Raw genomic sequence first — 22,338 nt, forward strand, 5'->3', positions numbered from 1 at the left:
TTCCCCAACTAGTCTTTTCAATTTCATTTGCTAATGCCCATGATGCGGCATGAAGTTGTAGTTAACCTGGAATGTTCCTTAAAAATAATTTTAGGCCTGATCATCACCTTCATCATGAACTTTCCTTTCATTTACCCTTCTCTCTGTTCTTTGTCCTACAGAAAACTATGCGGTTAGCGGCCCAGAGGGGAAGACAGAGTCCGTGACCACACTGCAGCCGCAGGCGTCCCTGAACTCCCTGCAGAGCAGCTCCCCTGGACCCAAGCGTTCTGGGAATACACTGAAGAAATGGTTAACCAGCCCCGTTCGCCGCCTCAGTCACGGCAGCAACATAAAGAAGATCCCTAGCAAACAAAAGCAGAAGCGTGATGGACGTAAGAGCATCGATCTGGGGCCGCCTGAACTACAGGATGACACCCTGGAGGAGGTATAGCACATTTGTCAATGTACTATGAAAGTTAATGGTTTTTCACATTACTCTGACGAAAAAAAAAAACTTACATCCATTTGATTGAATTAAATGGTAATACTGTGGCCCTGAATTATTACCTTATTTTTATGGTAATCCATAATATTTCAAACAGTACCATTATTACTGTGGTATATGTCCACAAAACCATAATTCAAGGTTTTTGTTCCATACATGGTCATGGCACAACATTTTTTCTTCACTCTTTTGTTAATTCAGCAACGAAGACTCCACAAATATCTTCAGTAAAAAAAGAAAAAAAAAGATTGTCATACCGTTTTAGTAGTCTTTTAGTAGAAAACAACAGAAATTAGAATTTATAATGGTTTCAGCTACACACTTATTCATAATTAATAGCTTGGGACTACTGTTACTTAACTTTTTTTTTATCAGTGAAGGCAGGACAGACTGAGTTAAATCACCATATTTTCACATTGTCATAAGGTTCCCAAAGCAAGGTTTGTTGATGATATTTCACGCTTGTCTAACAGCATGTGGTGACGGTGGACAGCAGTTTTTACGTCAGAGTTTTATAACCGTTCCTTCATTCTCCACCACTACTTTTTTTATGCAATCATGGTCAAACAGAGAAAAGGAGGCCTCTTGTTCTGTGGGCTGTATAAATGGCGTATTAAAGGGCTGCTAAGGCCCCGGCAGCAGCCGTTCAGATCGGAGGGTGATGATTAGCCTGACTTTTTAAAGCTGTGCGCCATATAATGTGCTTGTACAAAAGAGCCTCTGTATTTCTGAAGCAGGGTATGTGAACCCCACCACAATGGCCCGTATTAACCATGTCTGCTGTCTTTCAGAACAAATTCTTCAACAATAAATTCTGAGCATTGAAACTAGTACACTAGAAGCCAAATAATAAAGCAATAAACCATATGAGGCTGTGTGTTAGGTTGATTTTATCACAGGTAAAAAATTTTGTTAGGCATACGTGTGATTAATATCACTGTAATTTGTTGTTTATTGTCTTCAGTAATATCATTAAAGACAAATATATAAAAAAAACAATATAATTATAAATAATTGTTCTATAAACTAGATAAATAAAATGGATTTTGAGGTGCTTACCCATGCAAAACTGTGCCAAAATGCATATTCTGAGGATTTTTATGGCATTTTTCATAATTTTCTATGATGATTAATAATCACCAAAAGTAGTAGTTTGAGGTTTTAGTGACAGTTATGGCTGTTTGACATTGAAAGATGTTTCTAAAAACAAGTGAAACATTTTTGCATACATTTAAAAACAAAAAGTGCTTATTACAGAAGTAATACATTTCAAAGAAAAAAATATATTATATTTTTGAATTGTAGTTTTAATTTATATTCATTGCAATTAGTTGAACTTTTTTGATCAATTTTGTCCAACAAGTAGGACTTAAGTACATTTTTGTATGTAATTTCATAACAGCACATATTTCTGAATGTACTGACAAGCATTTATGGTCAGCTAAACTATAATGTAATTTCTGTTAAAATGAACATCATGCATTTAAATGTATGGTCACAGTTTATTTTAAGGTCCAGTTCTTGCTATTAGCAAACCATTAACTATGGTTAATGGTTTGCTCAATAAACTACCTCAATAAACTACCTCAACTACCTCAATAAACTCCTAATCCGCTGCTTATTAGTAGTTAGTAAGGTGGTTGTTAAGTTCAGTTATTGGTAAGATCTGGGATGTAGAATATGGTCATGCAGAATAGGTGCTTTATAGGTACTAATAAACAGCCAATATGTAACTAGTTAACAGTGACAATTGTTCTCTGTACAAAAGTGTTACCGAATATATTTGTATTTCTACATTTGTAATAATAAAGTTGCAATTTAGTACATTCAAAATGTTAACTGATATGTTGTATAAAATAACCTACTAGGTCACGCTTTATTTTATGTTCCAATTCTCGCTATTAACAAACCATTAACTATGACTTTTGCCTCAGTAAACTACTAATTTGCTGCTTATCAGTAGTTAATAAGTCAGGTGTTAAGTTTATGCAATAAAGCACATGCAATTCTTTTTCACAACGGAATGATCTATTTTGTAGTCACAGGCGTGTTTATAGAACTGAAATAACACAGCTGTAACATGCATTGAGAGTTTGCTGATTGACTTGTTCTTGTGTTTACAGAGAGTGCGTAAAGAAGAGGGAACACTCTCCAAATCTTCATCAGGAATGCACAGCGGAGGAGAGGAAGAGCCTGAGGATGAGTCACACACTCCCCTCCCTCCACCAATGGAGATCATCAAAGACCCGTCTGCTCAGGAAGAAAAGGTACACACACACAACAGAGAGGGAGGAGCATGAGAAGAATCAGGGGTCAGCAGGGTTATTAATGTGGAGGGAGATTTATTAAAAACATACTGTGTCACTCATCATGTGTTCATAACTATCTCCACCTGCCTCCCTCAAACCTACACAAACACACAGTGGCTTTACTAACACTGTTTTTCCTCCCTAATGTCAACGTCACCAGTAACTGCTGGGGTGGAGGCTCCTTGTCTCACATTGAACTAACCACAAATCCACCCTATTGTTGCAATGAATCTTAAATTATGTAGTTGTGAAACTTTTACTGTTCCGCTCAACTCTGGCTCTTTTACACACTGTGGCTTGCGATTGCAGTTGCAATGCGTTTACAAACCAATGCTCTCTGACAGGATGAGTCTCAAAAAGAACATGACCTTATTTCCCTCAAATCGAAAGTAAAACATGTTTCATAAAGAAATTGAAGACTGTTTTAAAGACCATCATTATTTGCATTGTGACATTATTATTATTCGTTGTTACTTTGATTATATGAAAATTAAGCACCTTTCCCATTAAATTAAAAAATTCTTTGTACAATAATATAGTAAAAAAAATCCTTTTACTGTATTTTGAAAGAAATTAATACTTTTATTTAGCAAGAATGACAGTAACAGTGACAGTAAAGAAATTTAAGATTTTGATTTCAAATAAATGCTGTTAGTAGTGTATACAACAAATACAGTCATGAAGTATAAATATCATGCATAAGATATTTTTACCTGATACGATAATGAGAATTTAATAAGAAATTTTTGTGAAAGACATGTCACTATGCGCAGTTTGGCATGGTGTTAAAAGTAGTCCTTCTTTTCTTTATGCAGACTATAATTAGTCATTTTTCTTTGGATTTGGAGGTGAAATGTTTGACATGTTCTTGGCTTGGCCTTTGCTTCTCTTCTCCCCATACCAAAGCTTAATAAACTGCTAATCCAGCATCCTGAGCACTTGCTGTTCTGATCTGCCTGTGTGTTCTTTCCTCCTGCTAATGTCTCTCTCCTCCTGACCTGCTGTCATGTAGTCGTCTGTGCTGCTGGCTTCACGGCAGAGCTCGGCTGATGTCCCCAGTGCTGCTGAGCTTGTCAGTGCTATAGAAAAACTGGTCAAAACTAAAATGGTAAGTGCGCCACTAAACCCGATCTCCTCTCCTGGCACAAACAGGAAGGTTTGATCAGCTAACATCCTGGTTTTCCTCTTTTCCTTTCTGTTTTCTATTGCTTCGAGACAATCACTAACCCTTAAGCATCTATTGCACTACTGAGATTTTCTGCAATAGTCTCACATGCACGTGTCTCTGTTTATTCTTTCAATATTACTGTACACTTGACCTCATTTATAGGTGTAGACAAACCTGTTAGGATTTGTGTTGAATGTCAACATAATCTGTGCTGTGTAGTGTTGTCATTGTGTTCGTTTAAGAGCATGTATCTGTTCATTGTCCAACAGCTTGCTCTATTTAAAGATTCATTTTCCATTAAAGCTGCTGCATGCATCTATTATCTGACAGATTCTAAAACACGTGTCCTAAGCATTCAAGTCAAGTCAGGTTTATTTATATGGGGCTTTATATAATACAGTTTGTCATAGTGAAAAATAGCATGTTGATGATGCAAGAGGACAATAGTAAACACTCAATTTTTCATTTGATTCATTGATTTAGTGATGTCATCATCCAGCTCAGTTCAGTTTAAACAGTATCTGTGCAATAAAGTCAACAATATTGCCAGAAATGAAATATTGCCAACTAAGCAAGGCAAAGGCGACAGTGGCAAGGAACCAAAACTCCATCTGTGACAAAATTGGAGAAAAAAAAGACCTGTGGAAAAATCAGGCTCAGTCAGAAGGCCACATCTCCTCTGCATTCACACTGGGATTTTACTGGATCAAGAGACATGCTACGCTATCAACATTTAAATTATAAGATCATTTTATAGTTACGCTATATTTGACGTTCAAGGAATATTCTCAATTATTTTCCACTTGACACAGAATTACAATGAAAATAAATGGAGCCAGTACATTTAATGTTACCTTTTCTGTGTGAAGTTAGGCTATGTCTGATTTTGTAACTTCATTGTCATGGAACTCTATGTGGTTTCATCAATAGATTTAATTTAACTGCTTTTAAAAACACCTATACATTGACCTGATAAATTGACCTCATTTACATTGAGGTTTATATGTAATTGTATATTTTTGTGGTCACCTTATGCCACAAATGCCATTGACTCCTTGTAAAATTTGTATTGTACATGAATTGTTTTATTTGTGTTCAATTTGTGCCACAAGAATTTGGATCCACTAGGGTACAACGGGGCTAAAGGTGCCTCGGGGTGAAAGGCACCTTTGATATTATTTTCCTCTAAACCACTAGTGGTGTGGCGTAACACTTTCTAAAATATTTGATATTAAGATGTACATGCAAATTTGTGTGATCCTTGATGCAATTGTTGGCTACAGCGCAAAGTTGATTCTTTGCTTGCTTGATCTAATATTTGATGTTTTTTAAAATGTAGATTTAAGTTGCAAGTGAGAATCACTAAAATAGATGCATATATTTTGAGACAAATGTGTTCTTAATGATTTTCAGTTTTAAGATAATTAAAGCAACAGTTTTTAAATAATAAAAGAATATGTGACAGTATGGTATTTGGGGTAAAAAGCGCCCCTGCTGTTGGGTCTCAGTGGCACAATAATTAACATGATAATTAATAGGTGGCTGACTTTTCCATTTGTTGACACAACATTGTTAGATTCAGATGGTAAATATCCATCTTAGAGATAATCACCATGAAACCATCATATTTAAAAACAAAATATTAATCATGTAATAAAATATCATATGTTTGTTACTACTGTACATTATTATGGGATCTCGTTACTTTTTAAAATGATTTTGTTTCTGTAATTTAAAAAAATATATATTTTTTATGTTAACATATTTTAATGACTGTGTTAATTGAACAAAATTAATTCTTTTATTTTTCAAAAGAAGCAGAAAATAGTATAAATTTTGCTAAAGTATTTGTTTTGCACAAGTATTAACTTGTTTAGCTAAAGTCTTTATATCAATACTGTGTGCCTTTTGCCCCATGCTGGTGAGCCTTTTACCCCGTGTCTGGGTGTTCAATACAAAACACATATATTTTTTCTGCAGTCATACATTTTAGGCACAGTGAACGGCACATTTTATCTTGAGGCGTGCCTTTAGTCCCATTGTATCCTACCTCTGGAATAAGATCTGGTACCTATTTTGGAGCCATTCATACGGAGAAAAAAAATCTTAGTATCTAGTAATATCTATCATAGTATAATATGAAAAATCTAGTATAGTGACAACATCTGTAAACATGAAGTAACAATGTTATTTTTCATTGATCACATAAGAGTCTAATGTAGTCTATGCCTGTGTCTTAATTCGCATTTTCACCCTAAATCGAGTTTAGGATCTATAAGTGTACTAAACTTGAATGCTCTGTGGTTCGGATGTCATGTAAAGTTTGATGGAGGGTATACAGTGTTTCCCAACTCTGTTCCTGGAAGCTCACGTTACACATAACTCTTCCTAATTAAACACACTTGATTCAGTTCATCAGCTTATTGGTAGAACCTTCAAGACCTGAAATGAAGGGTTAGATATGTTTATATTTATTTAGTTATTTGATGAATCATGTCCAGTAAGACATGAATTATAAAGACAGCTGTTTACTTTCATAGGTCTGCAAGCATATGCATTCATGCATTGAGTTCATCCTTAACTGTCATATCTTGTAGGCCTTTTGTGGTATTAAAGTCATAAAATCCTTCCAAACTTGCTGGATATTATGGCTCACTCCGTGGCCCGGAGTGACGCTTTTCTCCCCTTTGTATTTTCTGAGCAGCTTTGATGGTGTTTACTGCAGTTTAGAGCCGTGTCACACATAAACCATTCAATTGCTGTGTTTGTTCTCCCACATTAGGCCTGGCCCTTCCAAATACTGACTGGAGTCTCTTGTATTTGTGTTTGTTTCGTCTCTGTTTCTCTAGACACTGGAGCCAGGCTCATACCCAGGATTCAGCTCAGTGAACCCAGCAGAGCAGAGCCCAGCACCACCCAGAAACCCTGAACTCGAGCAGAAAGCCAAAGCGCTGCGTGGACGAATGTAAGACACATGCTCTTCACTTGTTTGGGTTGGTCTGGGAGTAAATTCCACAAACATTTCAGGTCTGTTTTAAGGTCATAGTGACTAAATCACTGATTGTTTGTGGGGGTTAATCCCTGCTGCCAATGCAATGTAGGAGAACCCGATTTATTTATTTACTATTCATAAAGTATATTTATATAGTTTGGCTCCCAGGCTCAGAGTGTGCACAGATCTCCCTGCATTGCATTTTACCTTTATTTATGTATTTATTTATTTATTTATTTATTTTTGTAAATATATATTTAGTTTATATTATTTGAAATGCATAAATCAATATTATTAATATGAAATATAGAAATGAATAATTATTTATGTATGTATTATTTATTTAGTGGAAGCTAGTGTGGAAAACATATTGGTTATTATATAGATTTTTACTGCATTTAAATTTTACATGCATTGCTTTTTAGTTGAAAAAATGATTCTGTATCAAATACTTTTTTGAAAAAATAAATGAAGCACCATTCCAAGCCATTTCAGAGCGAGCACATAAATATTGAGATATTGTCAAAAGATTGAGAATTGTGCAGACCTAACTCAGAGTGTTTGTGGTGTGGCAAAAGAAAAAAATCTTGTTACATCTGGTAAAATTCAATTGATTCTTTTAAAGCCACTAAATCTGGAATTAATTCCATGTTCATGTAGCAGCCAGTATTGAGAAGTTTATCTCACTGAACGATATGCCTCTCATTAAAGATTAAAGATATTTATGGAAAAGCTTATCTTTATAGGCATTTGGCCTTTTTATTTGAATTTTTCTTTCACTCTGCAACACCCTTAAAGGGATAGTTCACCCAAAAATTATTCTATGATTTACTCTGATTTTACCCTCAAGCCATCTTATATGTGTATATGACTTTCTACTTTCAGATGAATACAATCAGAGTTATATTAAAAAACATCCCGGCTCTTCAGCTTTATAATTGCAGTGAATGGGGGATGAGATTCTGAAGCAAAATAAAGTGCATCCATCCATCATATAGAGTACTCCCCATAGCTCCGAGTGGTTAAAGAAGTCCACTTCCAGAACAACAATTTACAGATAATGTACTCACCCCCTTGTCATTCAATATGTTCATGTCTTTCTTTCTTCAGTCGTAAAGAAATGTTGTAAATTTTTGTTTTTTGAGGAAAACATTTCAGCATTTTTCTCCATATAATGGACTGATATGGTGCCCTGAGTTTGAAACGATCGGTTATTTTCATTAAAAAAAATACAATTTAAATACTTTTTAATCTCAGTTGCTCATCTTGTCTTGCTCTGCCTGAACTCTGTGTATTCTGGCTTAAGACAGTTAGGGTATGTCGTATTTTCTTCCTCAACTTAAAAAAATCACTTCAAAATCATCCTACGTCGCTGCAGAAGTTCTGACCCAGAGATGGGAGTTTTTCGACATACCCTAACTGTCATGAACCGGAAAAAAAACGGAGAGTAAGACAAGACGAGCGTTTGAGATTAATAAATTGTATTATTTTTTATGAAAACAACCGATTGTTCCTCACCTGGGATCATTTACAACCGCATTTGGGATCGTTTGAAGCTGCATTTAAACTACATTTTGGAAGTTCCAACTTGGGGCACCATAAAAGTCCGTTATATCGAGAAAAATGCTGAAATGTTTTCCTCAAAAAACATAATTTCTTTACGACTAAAGAAAGAAAGACATGAGCATCTTGGATGACAAGGGGGTGAGTACACTATCTGTAAATCTTTGTTGTGGAAGTGGACTTCTCTTTTAACCCCCCATGAGGAGCCATGAGGAGTACTTTTTTTAAATGATGGATGGATGCACTTTATTTTGCTTCAAAAGCACAGTAGTCATTCACTGCCATTATATAGCTTGGAAGAGCCACAACATTTTTTAATAAGATTGTATTTGTTTAAAAAGAAAGTCATATACACCTAATATGGCTTAGATTGAGTAAATCATGCAGTATTTTCATTTTTTGGTGAACTATCCTTTTAAATGGAAGTGTGACGTTGTTAAACCTGATACAGTTTTAATAGATTAGTCCTTTTGTGCCTATTCAAAAGTCTTTTAATAACTTTTTTTTTATGTTTGTTCTATTGTAGGTTTGTTGTGAATGAATTAATCCAGACAGAAAAAGACTATGTGAAAGATTTGGGTATCGTGGTTGAGGTGAGAATAGCTGACATCCTGACAGTATAACATAATTCTTTGGCTAAAAGCATATTTTGGCTTTAGAGGGAAAATGCTGTCTTAAAACACTCTAGTGTTACTCTGTCCTTCTTCATTTGTCTTCTGTCTTTAGATCAAAGCCATTTGCATCTTTCTCGTTTGGCATCACTGGCTGTGTCATTACTCATTTGCATTTTCATTACATCACTATTTGCTCAGTGTGAATGTGCTATGATCCTAGTGTTCATTTATCATCATTTAAAGCTGCTGTGGACAGACATGTGAATTGTTGCCTTTATGAACTTGTGGTGACTCATGTGCATATATATTTTATTTTTATCTGAAGGGGTTTATGAAGAGAATAGAGGAGAAAGGAGTTCCTGATGACATGAAAGGAAAAGATAAGATCGTCTTTGGAAATATTCACCAAATCTACGACTGGCACAAAGAGTAAGCACCTCAGATTCTTTATTCTCTATTGTAAAATGACTAAAATGAAACTAATTTAATGTTTCTGTCACTGTCTGAAGTTTTTTTGTTGGTGAAATGGAAAAATGTCTTGAAGATCATGAAAAACTGCCTGGGCTGTTCAGTAAACATGTGAGTATGTGATTGACATCAGGTCTGATGTGTTAGCTGCGTAAAGGCATTGCTCATCAAGTATTTCCTGTTTCTGTGTGTGTAGGAGAGAAGACTACACATGTATGTGGTTTACTGCCAGAACAAACCCAAATCTGAATTCATTGTTGCAGAATATGATTCATTCTTCGAGGTAAGATGCACTTTACATTTCTGCAATAGAGTGCTGCAGTGATTACATATTTTTGTAGACCAACCCCGAAGTTAACGTTACTCTGCTTCCCTCCACTAAGACCCAGCTGGACTTTTTCCATTGGCTTTTAGATTATTGGAGTAAATAAACCTTGTGTCCGACAAAAGTCAAGAGGAGAATCTTCACAAATGAATGCCACTTTAATGAATTTTGTAGTCTAAATACAAAAGTAAAAAAGTCAGCAAAAGTAAAAAAGCTATACAAATTATGTACAAGCTATAAAGCTGTAAACAAACTACGCTATGGTGACTGACACTTAACTACCAACGTCTTTAATTGGAATCTACAAAAAAAAAAAAAAAAAAAAAACATGGCTGTAAAACTGGACTGGTGTGTACATGAGTTTTCCTGATCAGTTTGCCATTTTATGTCCCAGACAGACAATCAGAAGTTTTCAAATTTCGGTTTTAGAACTCTTAAATCACTCTAAAATAAAAAATGATCATTGCAAGTTTATATTCATGTCTGTTTTGGGTCACAGGGGATTCAGCAAGACGTCAACTCAAGACTGGGCATCAGTGATTATCTCATTAAACCCATTCAGAGAATTACTAAATACCAACTTTTATTAAAGGTACAGTAGAAAAGAAGCCATTGAGGCTGTAGGCTTATATTAATAATTAATAATGTTTTTAAGATGTATATAATTTCTTATATATTTAACTTCTTAACATTTTTTTTATTGCTTAAGGACTTCCTGAAATACAGCGCAAAAGCAGGGCTGGATTGTCAGGATATAGAGGTAAAAATGAACCCAAAGTGCACTTGCCTCTTGTAATAAAAATGGTGAATCATAAACTGAGGATAATGTGTTTTAGATTTTTATTGAAGCAGCTTGTAATTCATGCCCAGAGGTCATACAAGTTTTTATTGTTTTTTTTCTGTGATAGAAAGCAGTAGACCTAATGTCCCAAGTGCCCAAGCTGTGCAATGACATGATGAACCTGGGAAGACTGCAAGGATTTGAGGTAAACTGAAAATAGCTTCACTTTACATATTCTGCTTCACCAAGTTTCATTTCAGTGTACTGAAAAGACATTGTGAAAGGTTATGGTGATTTTACCATGTTTAAGGGGTGAAGCCCTTCCTTAATCTTAGAAACAACAAATGAAAAATTCTGCCTCTTTCTGTCAAGATTTGAAACATACAAAGAGCTCATCAAATATTATAAATGGAAGCTCACATATATTACTCGTAACATGCAAGCACGAAAAACAACAAGGTTTGTTCTCAAGGATCATACAAGTATGGTTGAGATTCCATTTACTATATTGAATGCATGTGCATTGATCAGTGTTTATATGTGAATAAAAGCCTAAATCTTAATCTGTTAATCATACAAAGTAACCTGGTCCCTTTAACCAATTCATAAGTATCTCTTTATGAATTTTTTAAAGCTTGAAATTTTTTTAAACTTTTGGTGGAATTAACTTTTTTTAGTGGAGGAACAGAAATCTCTCAGGTTAAATAAAAATATCCTAATTTGTGTTTAGAAGATTATCTCATGGGTCTGGAACAACATGAATTATCTTTAATCTTATCCTTAAATTTTGCATTTTAACACAAATCAAGACTTCTACACAATTGGTGGCATATTCACTTGAATATATCAGAGCAAGTGAGTTCCATTAGACATTCACTATGTCAGACTGATGAGTTTGTGTGGTTGTGTACCTCAGGGGAAGTTGACGAGTCAGGGGAAGCTCTTGCAGCAGGAGACGTTCTTTGTGACAGAGCAGGACTCTGGCGTTCTGTCCCGCAGTAAGGAGCGCAGGGTCTTCCTGTTCGAACAGATCGTCATCTTCAGCGAGCTTTTACGCAAAGGCTCATCCACGCCAGGATACCAGTTTAAAAAGAGCATCAAGGTAACCACACCACTGTTAGTCATGGTGCATGGTCACTGTTGTTATAAGCCCAAAGTATATTTCATTTTTTTATGCATACAGATTTTTGTACACTCACACGTGCCTTGAGGTTTATTTGGCGGCAACACTGCCTATTGATGACAGAAATTAAATTCTTTTTTGAAACTTTAAATCAGTTTAACTAATTACTTTGCAAAATGATTCTCTGATTCAAAGCTCAAAGTGCCACCTGCTGGTGATGCCTGTAAATGCAATAAAACCCAACTCAAACATGCATAAAAACACCTGTTACAAAGCATTGCAAATGTTTTTTTGAAAGTGTAATCTATTAAATACAATTATCAAGTCATCTAATACCATTAAAAATGAAGTGTCTGTAAAACAAACTATGAAAAATATAGACACTGGTTCATGGGTTCACAGAGAGAACCATTGAAATTTTTAACAGTTTTAAAGCAATTTCAAGTTAACAAAACCTTAACTTACTGAAATCACTTTAACAGTTTGATACACACTCAGAATCACTGGTTTAACATAAAAGGTTTTAAAGCTTACAAAGCTGTTTCATAGACAAAAAAGTCTGTGTGTTGGCTGTTCACATACACTACGTGTTTGCATTAAAAACTGAAGCACACTTTGGGATTTACTTTTTGGGATTTCTGAAACTCACAACTGCGGCTGCTAGTCAGTAACTAGAAACCATGCGTGATACTGACGTGTGTGTGTGTGTGTGTGTGTGTGTACAGGTGAGCTTCCTTGGACTGGAAGAGCATGTTGAAAATGATCCATGTAAGTTTGTGCTGTCATGTCGCGGGTCAGCCGAGCGTTTTACCCTTCAAGCGGCAAACACGGACATTAAACAGGTCTGGGTTCAGCATATCACCGAGCTACTAGACTTACAGAACAACTTCTTGTCAGGTAAGATGTCACGTCGACATGAATATAATAAACTCTCCTTTTGTTGAGCTATTGAAAACATCGGTGCATCTGTCTACAGCTCTGCAGTCTCCCATCGAGTATCATAAGGAGCGCAGCGGGTCTCAGTCTTTGACCCGAACCTCCTCCAGCAGTGGGCGAATAGGTCAGTCCAACAGCAGGCCCAGCTCCACTGTGTCACTCGGGGCAGAGAAACCCTCTCTGTCTGGACGGAGCTCCACCCCAGTAAAGCTAACTACCTCCAACGGTGGTCCATGCCACGACTCAGACAGATACCACAAGGTGAGGACACAGTACCTCTGCAAACATTAAACATCTGCATGCTACAGTTTATGGTGGCTCATAGAAATCCATACTTGAATGATGTTGTTTTTCTTAGGGTGGTGTCTGTACGAGAATATTTGAGTGACTCATCCATGATTTTCGGGCGGTGGTTAATTCATAGACTACCCCACCTGTAGTTATGATCGTATTCCAAAATAATATTGAGGAACTGTTACAATCTATTGACCAATTTTGACAGCTTACCTAACCGGATTCTTAAAACAAGCCCTCTGTAATAAGCCTCCATTATACTGATTCCCGTTAACAAGCATGTGTTGTCAAAAAGCTATTCTTTCGGGATTGTGACACACATCTGAGTGTAACAGTTATTGAAAAAGAACAAATGCAGGGTGAGGACTTGTTTCTATGCATCAGGTGTTGATTGGATGTTGAGATGTGGGTGTGGCACCTAAAGGGTTAGTTCACCAAAAACGGAAAATTCTGTCATTACTTATCAAAGATTTTTCTGACCCTGCGTAGACAGCAATGCAACTAACACATTCAAGACTCAGAAAGGTAGTAAGGACATTGATAAAATAGTATTATCATAGCTTCATAAAATTGGTTGAACCACTGATGTCACATGGACTATTTTAACAATGTCCTTGCTACCTTTCTCAGGGTTCCTACACATTTTCCATTCCAAAATTCCATACTTTTCCAAACCTCTCAGTAAATTTTCAGACCAAATATAATATAAATCTATAATATAATATAATATAATATAAATAGTTCAGAGCATTATTTTCAGCTTTATATTTTGTATATAGTACAGTCATTTGTACATTTGATTTTCTTGAAATGACAACATACAGAGTCCCTAAAATAAAAAATAATAATAAAAAAAAACTTGTTTGTGGCCTCGAGAAACCTACATGCACATGGGATTTTTTCCATGTTTAAGAATTACAATTTCTAGTTTTATATAACCTATTTCCTTTGTGCTTCACTGCCATCTTATTATGAATAAAATAAGAGCATGGATGCACTTGGAATTTGGTATAGCACTTTATTTTACAGTCCTGTTCTGCATGTACATACTGCTTAGTTACAATAAAGGGAAATAACTAGGTACTAACCCTAAACATATGTAGTTACCTTATATTACCCAGTACTTTATTAGGTAAGTACACTGTAAGTGCATGTACTGTAAAATAAAGTGCAACTGAAAATGTAGCATATGCTATACACAACTTCATATCCTAGACCTATCCTAGATCCTTTGTGTCTTGACTACTGAAGTTTAAGGTTTGGATATATTAACCATATATTTTTGTTTGTTTGTGTGTGTGTATTGTCTCTCTGCATGCGGCATGTGTATTTCCTACAGCAGTTTGACGGTGTGGGCTGTAACGGTACGTCGTCCTCCTTGATGGTGACTCAGGACTATAATGCACTGAAAGAGAACGAGATCTGCGTCACACAGGGTGAGACGGTGCAGATACTGGCCACTAACCAGCAGAACATGTACCTGGTGTACCGACCCGCTAACAGCCAGTCGCCGGCCGCAGAGGGCTGGGTGCCGGGACACGTCCTGGGCCCCCTCACTAAACCCCTCATAGACACTACTGCTGACTCAAACATCAAGTAAGTGTCAATCAACACTAACTGGAGCTCTGATTGGATTGTTTAAGACTGCACGCCCGTTTTTGAACACCCCCCCACCCCATTCTGTTGGAACTAACCCGGATGTTTTGGACCCTTTTGCACAGGAAGTTTTCATTTTCTTCTTGAGCCTTTTTTTTTTCCTTGGCTAAAAGTTAAAAAGACAGATAATTGTTGAAAGGACTTTAGCAAAGCCGCATCGTTGTTGTTTTGTAGACTGAGGATTTGTGAAGAATCTTACATCAGTGTGGAAAATGGACACGTCTGGACACTTATTTCAGTTCCTAACACCCTGTTTTTATTGTTTCTTTGTTTTTGTTGATATAATTTTTGTTTTGTTTTTGTGTGTGTGTGAAAAGAAAGAAAAAAAGTGAAAGAAAGGCCTTCTGAAAAATTTGGCCTGTTTCTCCTGATGGAGAACATAATACTGTTGTCTATGGCAATTTTTTATAGGTTGTGTCTTTGTTTTAATTGTATTTTTGTATAGATTTTTTTTTTTCTTTTGTTTCTTCTACAGGATCACATGTTGGCCATTTACTGTAAATACTGTTTGTTTGTTTACTGTTTGTAGCACATTCCTGTAAAGAGCTTTTTGCACTATTTAAGTGAACCTTTATTAATGAAGTCAGGTTTGTGCAATAGAACTACAGTTGCAATGTTGTAGTGTAACTAATGATTTTAAATGTATTATATTAAATATGTAAAATAAAATTTTGACATGCGCATGACTTAACATGACGGTCAAACACATTGTTTTATTTTTTAATATTTTCACAATGAATAATTCCAAGTAAATGGTAATAGTCACTGCATTGAAGAAATTCATTTTGTTTACAGTGTAGAAGTGGTGCACTTTATTTGGATTTATTTCTTTAATTTGTTATATTTTTTTACTGTAGTGTGTAGAACACTTATTTTGTGTTTGTACTAACCTCTCCAGTCCTTGACAGTAAAGGTTTGTGTGTGAAACAGTGTTTGCTGTGAATGATATGACTGACTGCTTCTCTCACACAAACCTGTGTCCACCATGGTGTAAGGATGTATAGATTAATAGATTTACATGCGTACACTACCATTCTAAATTTTGGAATCTATAAGTGTTTTTTTTTAAAGGAGCATCTTATGCAAATCAAGGCTGCATTTATTTGATCAAAATATAATTAAAGTGGTAAAATTGTGAATTATTATTATTATTATTATTATTATTACAAGTTAAAGTTCACTATAGTAATATAGTTTAAAATGTAATATTTTCTTGAGATAGCAAAGCTCCAGTCTTCAGTGTCATGTGATTCTTCAGAAATCAGTTTTATATGTTGATTAAAGTACAGTGCCTTACGAAAGTATTCATACCCCTTCACTGTTTTCACGTTTTATGTTAAACTGCTTTAAATTACTTTTTTTCCACACATCAGTCTATACTCCATATACCATAATGACAAAATACAAAACAGATTTGTGACAACTTTGCAAATGTATTAAAAAATAAATCTGAAATAAGTACATTGCATAAGTATTCATACCCTTAACTCAGTACTCAGTTAAAGCACCTTTACAGCTTCAAGTCTTTTTGGGTGTGATGCCACAAGTTTTGCACAACAGCATTTGGCAATTATCTGCCATTCTTCTCCTCACCTCTTCACCTCTCAAACTCTGTCAGCTTGGATGAGGGCTGGCAGACATTTTCAGGTTTCTTCAGAAATGTTTGAATGGATTCAGGCCAAGGCTATGGCTGGGTCACTCAAGGACATTCACAGAGTTGTCTACAAGCCACTCTTGCTGTGTGCTTAGGGTCATTGTCCTGTTGGAAGGTGAACCTTCTGCCCAGTCTGAGGTTCTGAATGCTCTGGACTGGGTTTTCATTAAGGCTATCTCTATATTTTGCTGTGTTGAAGTTTCCTTCTACTCTGACGAGTCCCTCAGTCCCTGCTTTAGTGAGGAGAGGATTGAGTTTGGCCACACCGCCATAAAGCCCAGATTGGTGGAGTGTTGCAGTGATGTTTGTCCTTCTTTAATTTCTTCCATCTGCATATATGATCAGGGAGCTCAACTAGAGTGACTATCAGTTTCTTGGTCATCAGTCTAACTAAAGTCATTCTCCATCAATTGCTGAGTTTGGCCAGGAGGCCAGCTCTAGGAAGAGTCCTGATTGTTTCAGACCTCTTTCATTAAGGGTAATGGAGACTACATGCTTCTGTGAAAACTTCAGTGCAGCAGAATTGTTTTTCTGAACTCTTTTCCAGATCTGTGCTTTGATGCGATCCTGTCTCTGAGCTCAACAGGCAGTTTTTTGACCTCATGGCTTGGTTTTTGCTCGGATATGCATTTTCAGCTACTAGACGTTTTATTGAGAGGTGTTTGCCTTTCTAAATCATGCCCATTCAATTGAATTTGCCACAGGTTAACTTCACTCGAAGTGTAGTAACATCTTCAAGCGATATGAGTGCTCCTGAGCTAAATTTCAACTGTCCCAGAAAAGGGTATGAATACTTATGCAATGGAATCATTTCAGGGTTTTTTTTATATCTAATAAATTTGCAAAGTTGTTACAAACCTGTTTTGTGCTTTGGCATTATGGTGTATGGATTGATGTGGGGAAAAGACAAAACGTGGGAAAAAAAAAATATTAAGGGGTATGAATACTTTCACAAGGCACTGTATTTGTACTTTCTGAGGTCTCTGTAAATGAAACTGGATGATGGTTACTCTATACATTTTGCTAATGTTAAAAACAGTATCGAGTGTTTTGCTTTTTCTTTTTGTGGAGTTCCCTATTTCCCTCTTGAAATTATTTTTTCCCCTCAACCACTTCCCTTATGAAAATTAGCCATGGTTTAATTATAGTAAAAAAGTTTAATAACCATGTTTTTTTTTGTGCATTCATTACCATTTGTATAACCGCAGTTTTACTACAAATACCATGGTTACACTGTGGTTAGTGTAGCAAGACCATGGTTAATTTGTGGTTACAATGGTTTAACTATAGTAACCATGTTTTTTTTTGTTGTTTTTTTTTGTAGTAAAACCATGGTTAATTTTCATAAAGGTTTAAGTTGCTTTTCCTCGCTGTTTGATTTGCATTTCCACCAGCGTGTGTGGGTTTGATAACTTCATGTTTTGACACAACAGGAAATCTCTCTCGTGGAACACGCTTCGCGCTCGCAAGCGTGCAGAGAAGGACAGTGCGCCCCTCAAAAGTGACATTAAAGTTGAGAATGGACTGCGTAAGCCAAAGGAAATTCTAAGCAGCAAAGTCACTGTAAAAGTGAGTAGGAAGATGAGGGTGTGTGTGTGTGGGCTGCATCCTCACCTGTGTGGAAATAAACACTCAACACATCACTCACCCCACTTGCGTTTGTCTAATGACAGCATGACACTGACAGCCACAAACATTGTTTCAAATATTAATGTTTTTTATGTATTTTATATTGAAACGTTGAATGTTGGGTAGGGTTTGTTTGTTTTTAATTTTTTTTACTCCAATATTTCAGTCTTTATATTTTAATAATCTCAAAGAATTAGTCAAATGTATTTAAATAAATAAACAAACTTTATTTTGCTTTGGTAAAACACTACAGTATAAAAATTAAATTTTCTCTATTTGTAGCCATCTTATTTTGTGATTAATGACACTAATAATTAGGGCTGTCAAACGATTAATCGCAATTAATTGCATACAAAATAAAAGTTTGAATTTGCCTAATATATGTGTGTGTACTGTGTGTAATTATTATGTATATGTTAATACAAACACATTTATGCATATAATTAAGAAATATTTACAAGTGTATATGTATTTATTATAATTTTTATATAATTTATATTATATATAAATAAACATATTATGTACATACATAACATATTTCTCTTAAATATATGCATTGTTATGTAACCATAATTATACACAGCACACACAGATATGCAAACTCAAACTTTTATTTTGTATGCGATTAATCGTGACTAATCGTTTGACAGCCCTACTAATAATTAATTAATTTCAAAACACAAGGATTGTTATATTCCTGTCATTTTGGCCTGGAGTTCTGCGTCCCTTTGTATTCCTGTATTGTATTTGTGTAACATTGTTCTCTCTCAACCCAAACCACAGGATTCCCGCAGCTCAGATGAGTCTGATTGTGAGGATGAACTAGACCCCAAAACTAGTATGGAGGTAGAGATACTGATCTCAATGCATGCTGCCCAAACCACCCCTCCCAAAAAAAAAAAAAAAAAAAATTATTTTTATTATTATTTTATAATAAACTGAATTTAATCGTAAATAGCATTTTTAAGCTCTAATCTAAAGAAATATCTGAACCTTTTTATGTGACCATTTTAAGTTGTTGGTAAGTTATTTGAACTAATTGTGTGGAGCCATTAGCATAAAGGGTTTTCCACACCAAGGATGATAAATGTAACTATAAACTTTTAACTTAAGCTTGGACAGCCACCATATTATGTGTTGGCAATCAAATAAAAATATATATATTTTTGGTTGATATTATATGATGATGTTCTGATAACACACAGTGGACAAAATCGAAATAGCATACTAATATATTACACTTACCATTCTTCCATATCTTTACATTGGAAAAAAAAATAGTACAAGTTGTGTGTCTTTTCAAATACAGCCAGTGTCTATCATGTCATGCAATAGTACTGCCCTCTGTTGGCTTGTGCAGAAATGACAACATAAAAAGCCCTCCTTTTTGTGTGTAGAAATAGCCGGTGCTTTATGTCTCTGATAGTCTAGAATGCTTAAAGGTTGCACCTGTAACACTCCTCTGTCTGTTTTACAGTTACTGAACCCTAATTTCATCCAAGAGGGTGAGTTTATTAATGTACAGATGTTGTGATCTTCAGTTTGCCTGTATTTTCTACTAGTATATATTGTTGAGTGATCATACATACATCACCTTTAGCTTGTTTCAGAAATCGAACTAAATATTTCCAATGAATGAAGTGAGATGAAAGAGAAAATAAAAAATCAATGTCCATAAGAGTGATTTTGTGCTGTATATACACACATACAGTGGCTCCAGAGTTCCTGACCCCTCTAGCAGATGTGACGTGTGCTCTGGGGGAGACGGTGGTTCTCTGCTGTAAAGTCTGCGCTCGACCCAAACCCACAATCACCCTAAAAGGACCTGATCAAAGTCTGCTGGTCAACAATAATCGATTCACTATCAATATCAGGTACTAATCCACAATCAGTCACAACACAGACTATGATCACTAGTGATTCAGATACAGTCTGTCCTGTAGTGAAATGTTGAAACTCTACACTCATAGAAACTCTCACTGGGATGGTGCCTTTTCAAAAAGTTCTCCTTTGTACTTATTGACCCCTAAACTGTGGATATTAGCACCAACCTAAAGTTTACATATTAGTACCCAAATTATACATATTTGTACCTTTTGAAAAGGAATGCCCTAGAGATAGAATTTATACATTTATTTCTGAGTGTACAGTTTTATGCAAAAGTTTGGGAACCCCTTGCAGAATCTGTGAAAATGTGAATAAGTGTAACAAAATAGGAGAGATCATACAAAATGCATGTTACTTTTTATTTAGTACTGTCCTGAGTAGGATATTTTACATAAAAGTTGTTTACATATAGTCCACAAGACCAAAAAATAGCTAAAATTAATAAAATAACCCTCTTTCAAACGTTTGGGCACCCTTGGTTCTTACTACTGTGTTTCCAGCATCATTTGCATATTTGAACCCTTTCCAGCAGTGACTATATGGTTTTGAGATCCATCTTTTCACACTGAGGAAAATTGAGGGACCCAACCACAACTATTAAAAAATATTCAAACATTCACTGGTGCTCCAGAAAGAAACACAATGCATTAAGAGCTGGGGGAAAATTTTTGAATTTAAAGATCAAGGTAAATTGTACTTCATTTGTCTTTTAGGAAACATGCAGGTATCTTCTGTAGCTTCCAAACAGGAAATACTAAATGGAAAAAAAAAAAAAATCAATAAAATAAGAAAATTTGGACAACATCATTCTGTTCAAAAGTTTTCTCAACCCTTGCTTTAATGCATCCTGTTTCCTTCTGGGGCATCAGTGAATGTTTGAACCTTTTTTAATAGTTGTGTTGAGTTTAAAATATCTTACTCAGAACAGTACTAATTAAAAAATAACATGCATTTTGTATTATCTCCTCTTATTTTGTTAAAATTATTCACAGTTTTACAGATTCTGCAAGGCGTTCCTAAACTTTCGCATAAAACTGTATATTGCAATACTGCAGTAAAATATTTGAGTATAAGAGACTGCTTAACTTCAAGAAGAAGTGTTAAGGAACAAAGAAATGTTTTACATTTAAGTTCAGATCATGTCTTCTGAATATGTGTTGTGGGAAAACTGAACCCATGTAACCTCATATGTCTCATTGTTATGTAACTGTCCCATGATTTCTCAGGGTATTTTTCTTTGCCACTGGGCCATTGACTGTGGCTCTCAACCCACCTATACAAATGCACTGTATAAACAAAACATGTTTTGTAATTTTTCAACCTCCACCCAATGCTAAAAAGAAAAATTGCTTCAGAAATGAAAACAAAGTCTAACATAAAGGCAACCTAGGTAAACACAAAATACAGTTTTTAAATAATGTTACTTAATGTTACTTTAAAAACAAAAAACGAAAATCAGTCAGTATCTGGTGTGACCACCATTTGCCTCACGCAGTGCAACAAATCTCTTTCGCATAGAGTTGATCAGGTTGTGAGTATGCTGGCCATGCAAAAACTGGGATGTTTTCAGCTTCCAGGAATTGTGTACAGATCTTTGCAACATGGGGCCGTGCATTATCATGCTGCAACATGAGGTGATGGTCGTGGATGAATGGCACAACAATGGGCCTCAGGATCTCGTCACGGTATCTCTGTGCATTCAAAATGCCATCAATAAAATGCACCTGTGTTTGTTGTCCATAACATAAGCCTGCCCATACCATAACCCCACCGCCACCATGGGCCACTCAATCCACGACAACAGCTCTGGTAGACATTCCTGCAGTCAGCATGCCAATTGCACGCTCCCTCAAAACTTGCGACATTTTAGAGTGGCCTTTTATTGTGGCCAGCCTAAAGCACACCTGTACAATAATCATGCTGTCTAATCAGCATCTTGATATGCCACACCTGTGAGGTGGATGGATTATCTCGGCAAAGGAGAAGTGCTCACTAACACAGATTTAGACAGATTTGTGAACAATATTTGAGAGAAATAGGCCTTTTGTGTACATAGAAAAAGTCTTAGATCTTTGAGTTAATTTTGGTCAGTTTATAATTGCTATATTGAAGATTAATACAATGATCATTGTGTCATTTGTTGCTCTCTGTGTCTGCCGTGCCTGTTCACCTTCAGGGAATCGGGTGATATAGTGTTGAAGATCTGTAATCTGATGCCTCAGGATACTGGCATCTACACGTGTGTGGCTGTGAACGATCATGGCACTGCCTCCTCATCTGCATCAATTAAAGTACAAGGTAAAAAGAAACAGATGAATAAAGATGGGAAGTATTCAACTTATCTTTCCACATGTTTTAATATCCACATGCTGTCTGGTGCAGGTATCCCAGCAGCCCCTGCTCGACCTGTGGCACAGGAAGCCAGCAGCACCGCAGTGATTGTCCATTGGCT

At 35.8% G+C, this 22,338-nt stretch overlaps 1 protein-coding gene across 3 annotated transcripts in view; it reads left to right on the forward strand.

Annotated features, from left to right (window-relative positions):
- Positions 1 to 22,338, forward strand: part of kalrna (kalirin RhoGEF kinase a) — a 211,187-nt gene that overhangs the window by 180,678 nt on the left and 8,171 nt on the right. The window contains exons 35-55 of one of the 3 annotated variants that reach the window (XM_051120073.1): positions 162 to 427; positions 2,611 to 2,754; positions 3,809 to 3,904; positions 6,814 to 6,929; positions 9,046 to 9,112; positions 9,459 to 9,562; positions 9,643 to 9,712; positions 9,798 to 9,884; positions 10,426 to 10,518; positions 10,636 to 10,686; positions 10,835 to 10,912; positions 11,624 to 11,809; positions 12,556 to 12,727; positions 12,807 to 13,027; positions 14,400 to 14,656; positions 17,804 to 17,939; positions 18,783 to 18,845; positions 19,477 to 19,504; positions 19,711 to 19,873; positions 22,063 to 22,184; positions 22,269 to 22,338. The exon at positions 22,269 to 22,338 is cut by the window's right edge and continues 62 nt beyond it. In XM_051120073.1, coding sequence (XP_050976030.1) covers positions 162 to 427; positions 2,611 to 2,754; positions 3,809 to 3,904; positions 6,814 to 6,929; positions 9,046 to 9,112; positions 9,459 to 9,562; positions 9,643 to 9,712; positions 9,798 to 9,884; positions 10,426 to 10,518; positions 10,636 to 10,686; positions 10,835 to 10,912; positions 11,624 to 11,809; positions 12,556 to 12,727; positions 12,807 to 13,027; positions 14,400 to 14,656; positions 17,804 to 17,939; positions 18,783 to 18,845; positions 19,477 to 19,504; positions 19,711 to 19,873; positions 22,063 to 22,184; positions 22,269 to 22,338 — 2,590 coding nt within the window. The remainder of the gene's footprint in view (positions 1 to 161; positions 428 to 2,610; positions 2,755 to 3,808; positions 3,905 to 6,813; positions 6,930 to 9,045; positions 9,113 to 9,458; positions 9,563 to 9,642; positions 9,713 to 9,797; positions 9,885 to 10,425; positions 10,519 to 10,635; positions 10,687 to 10,834; positions 10,913 to 11,623; positions 11,810 to 12,555; positions 12,728 to 12,806; positions 13,028 to 14,399; positions 14,657 to 17,803; positions 17,940 to 18,782; positions 18,846 to 19,476; positions 19,505 to 19,710; positions 19,874 to 22,062; positions 22,185 to 22,268) is intronic. The other 2 variants (XM_051120074.1, XM_051120075.1) reach the window with 2 other exon arrangements.

This window comes from Labeo rohita, chromosome 9 (genome assembly GCF_022985175.1).
Source record: "Labeo rohita strain BAU-BD-2019 chromosome 9, IGBB_LRoh.1.0, whole genome shotgun sequence".
NCBI lineage: Eukaryota > Metazoa > Chordata > Actinopteri > Cypriniformes > Cyprinidae > Labeo > Labeo rohita.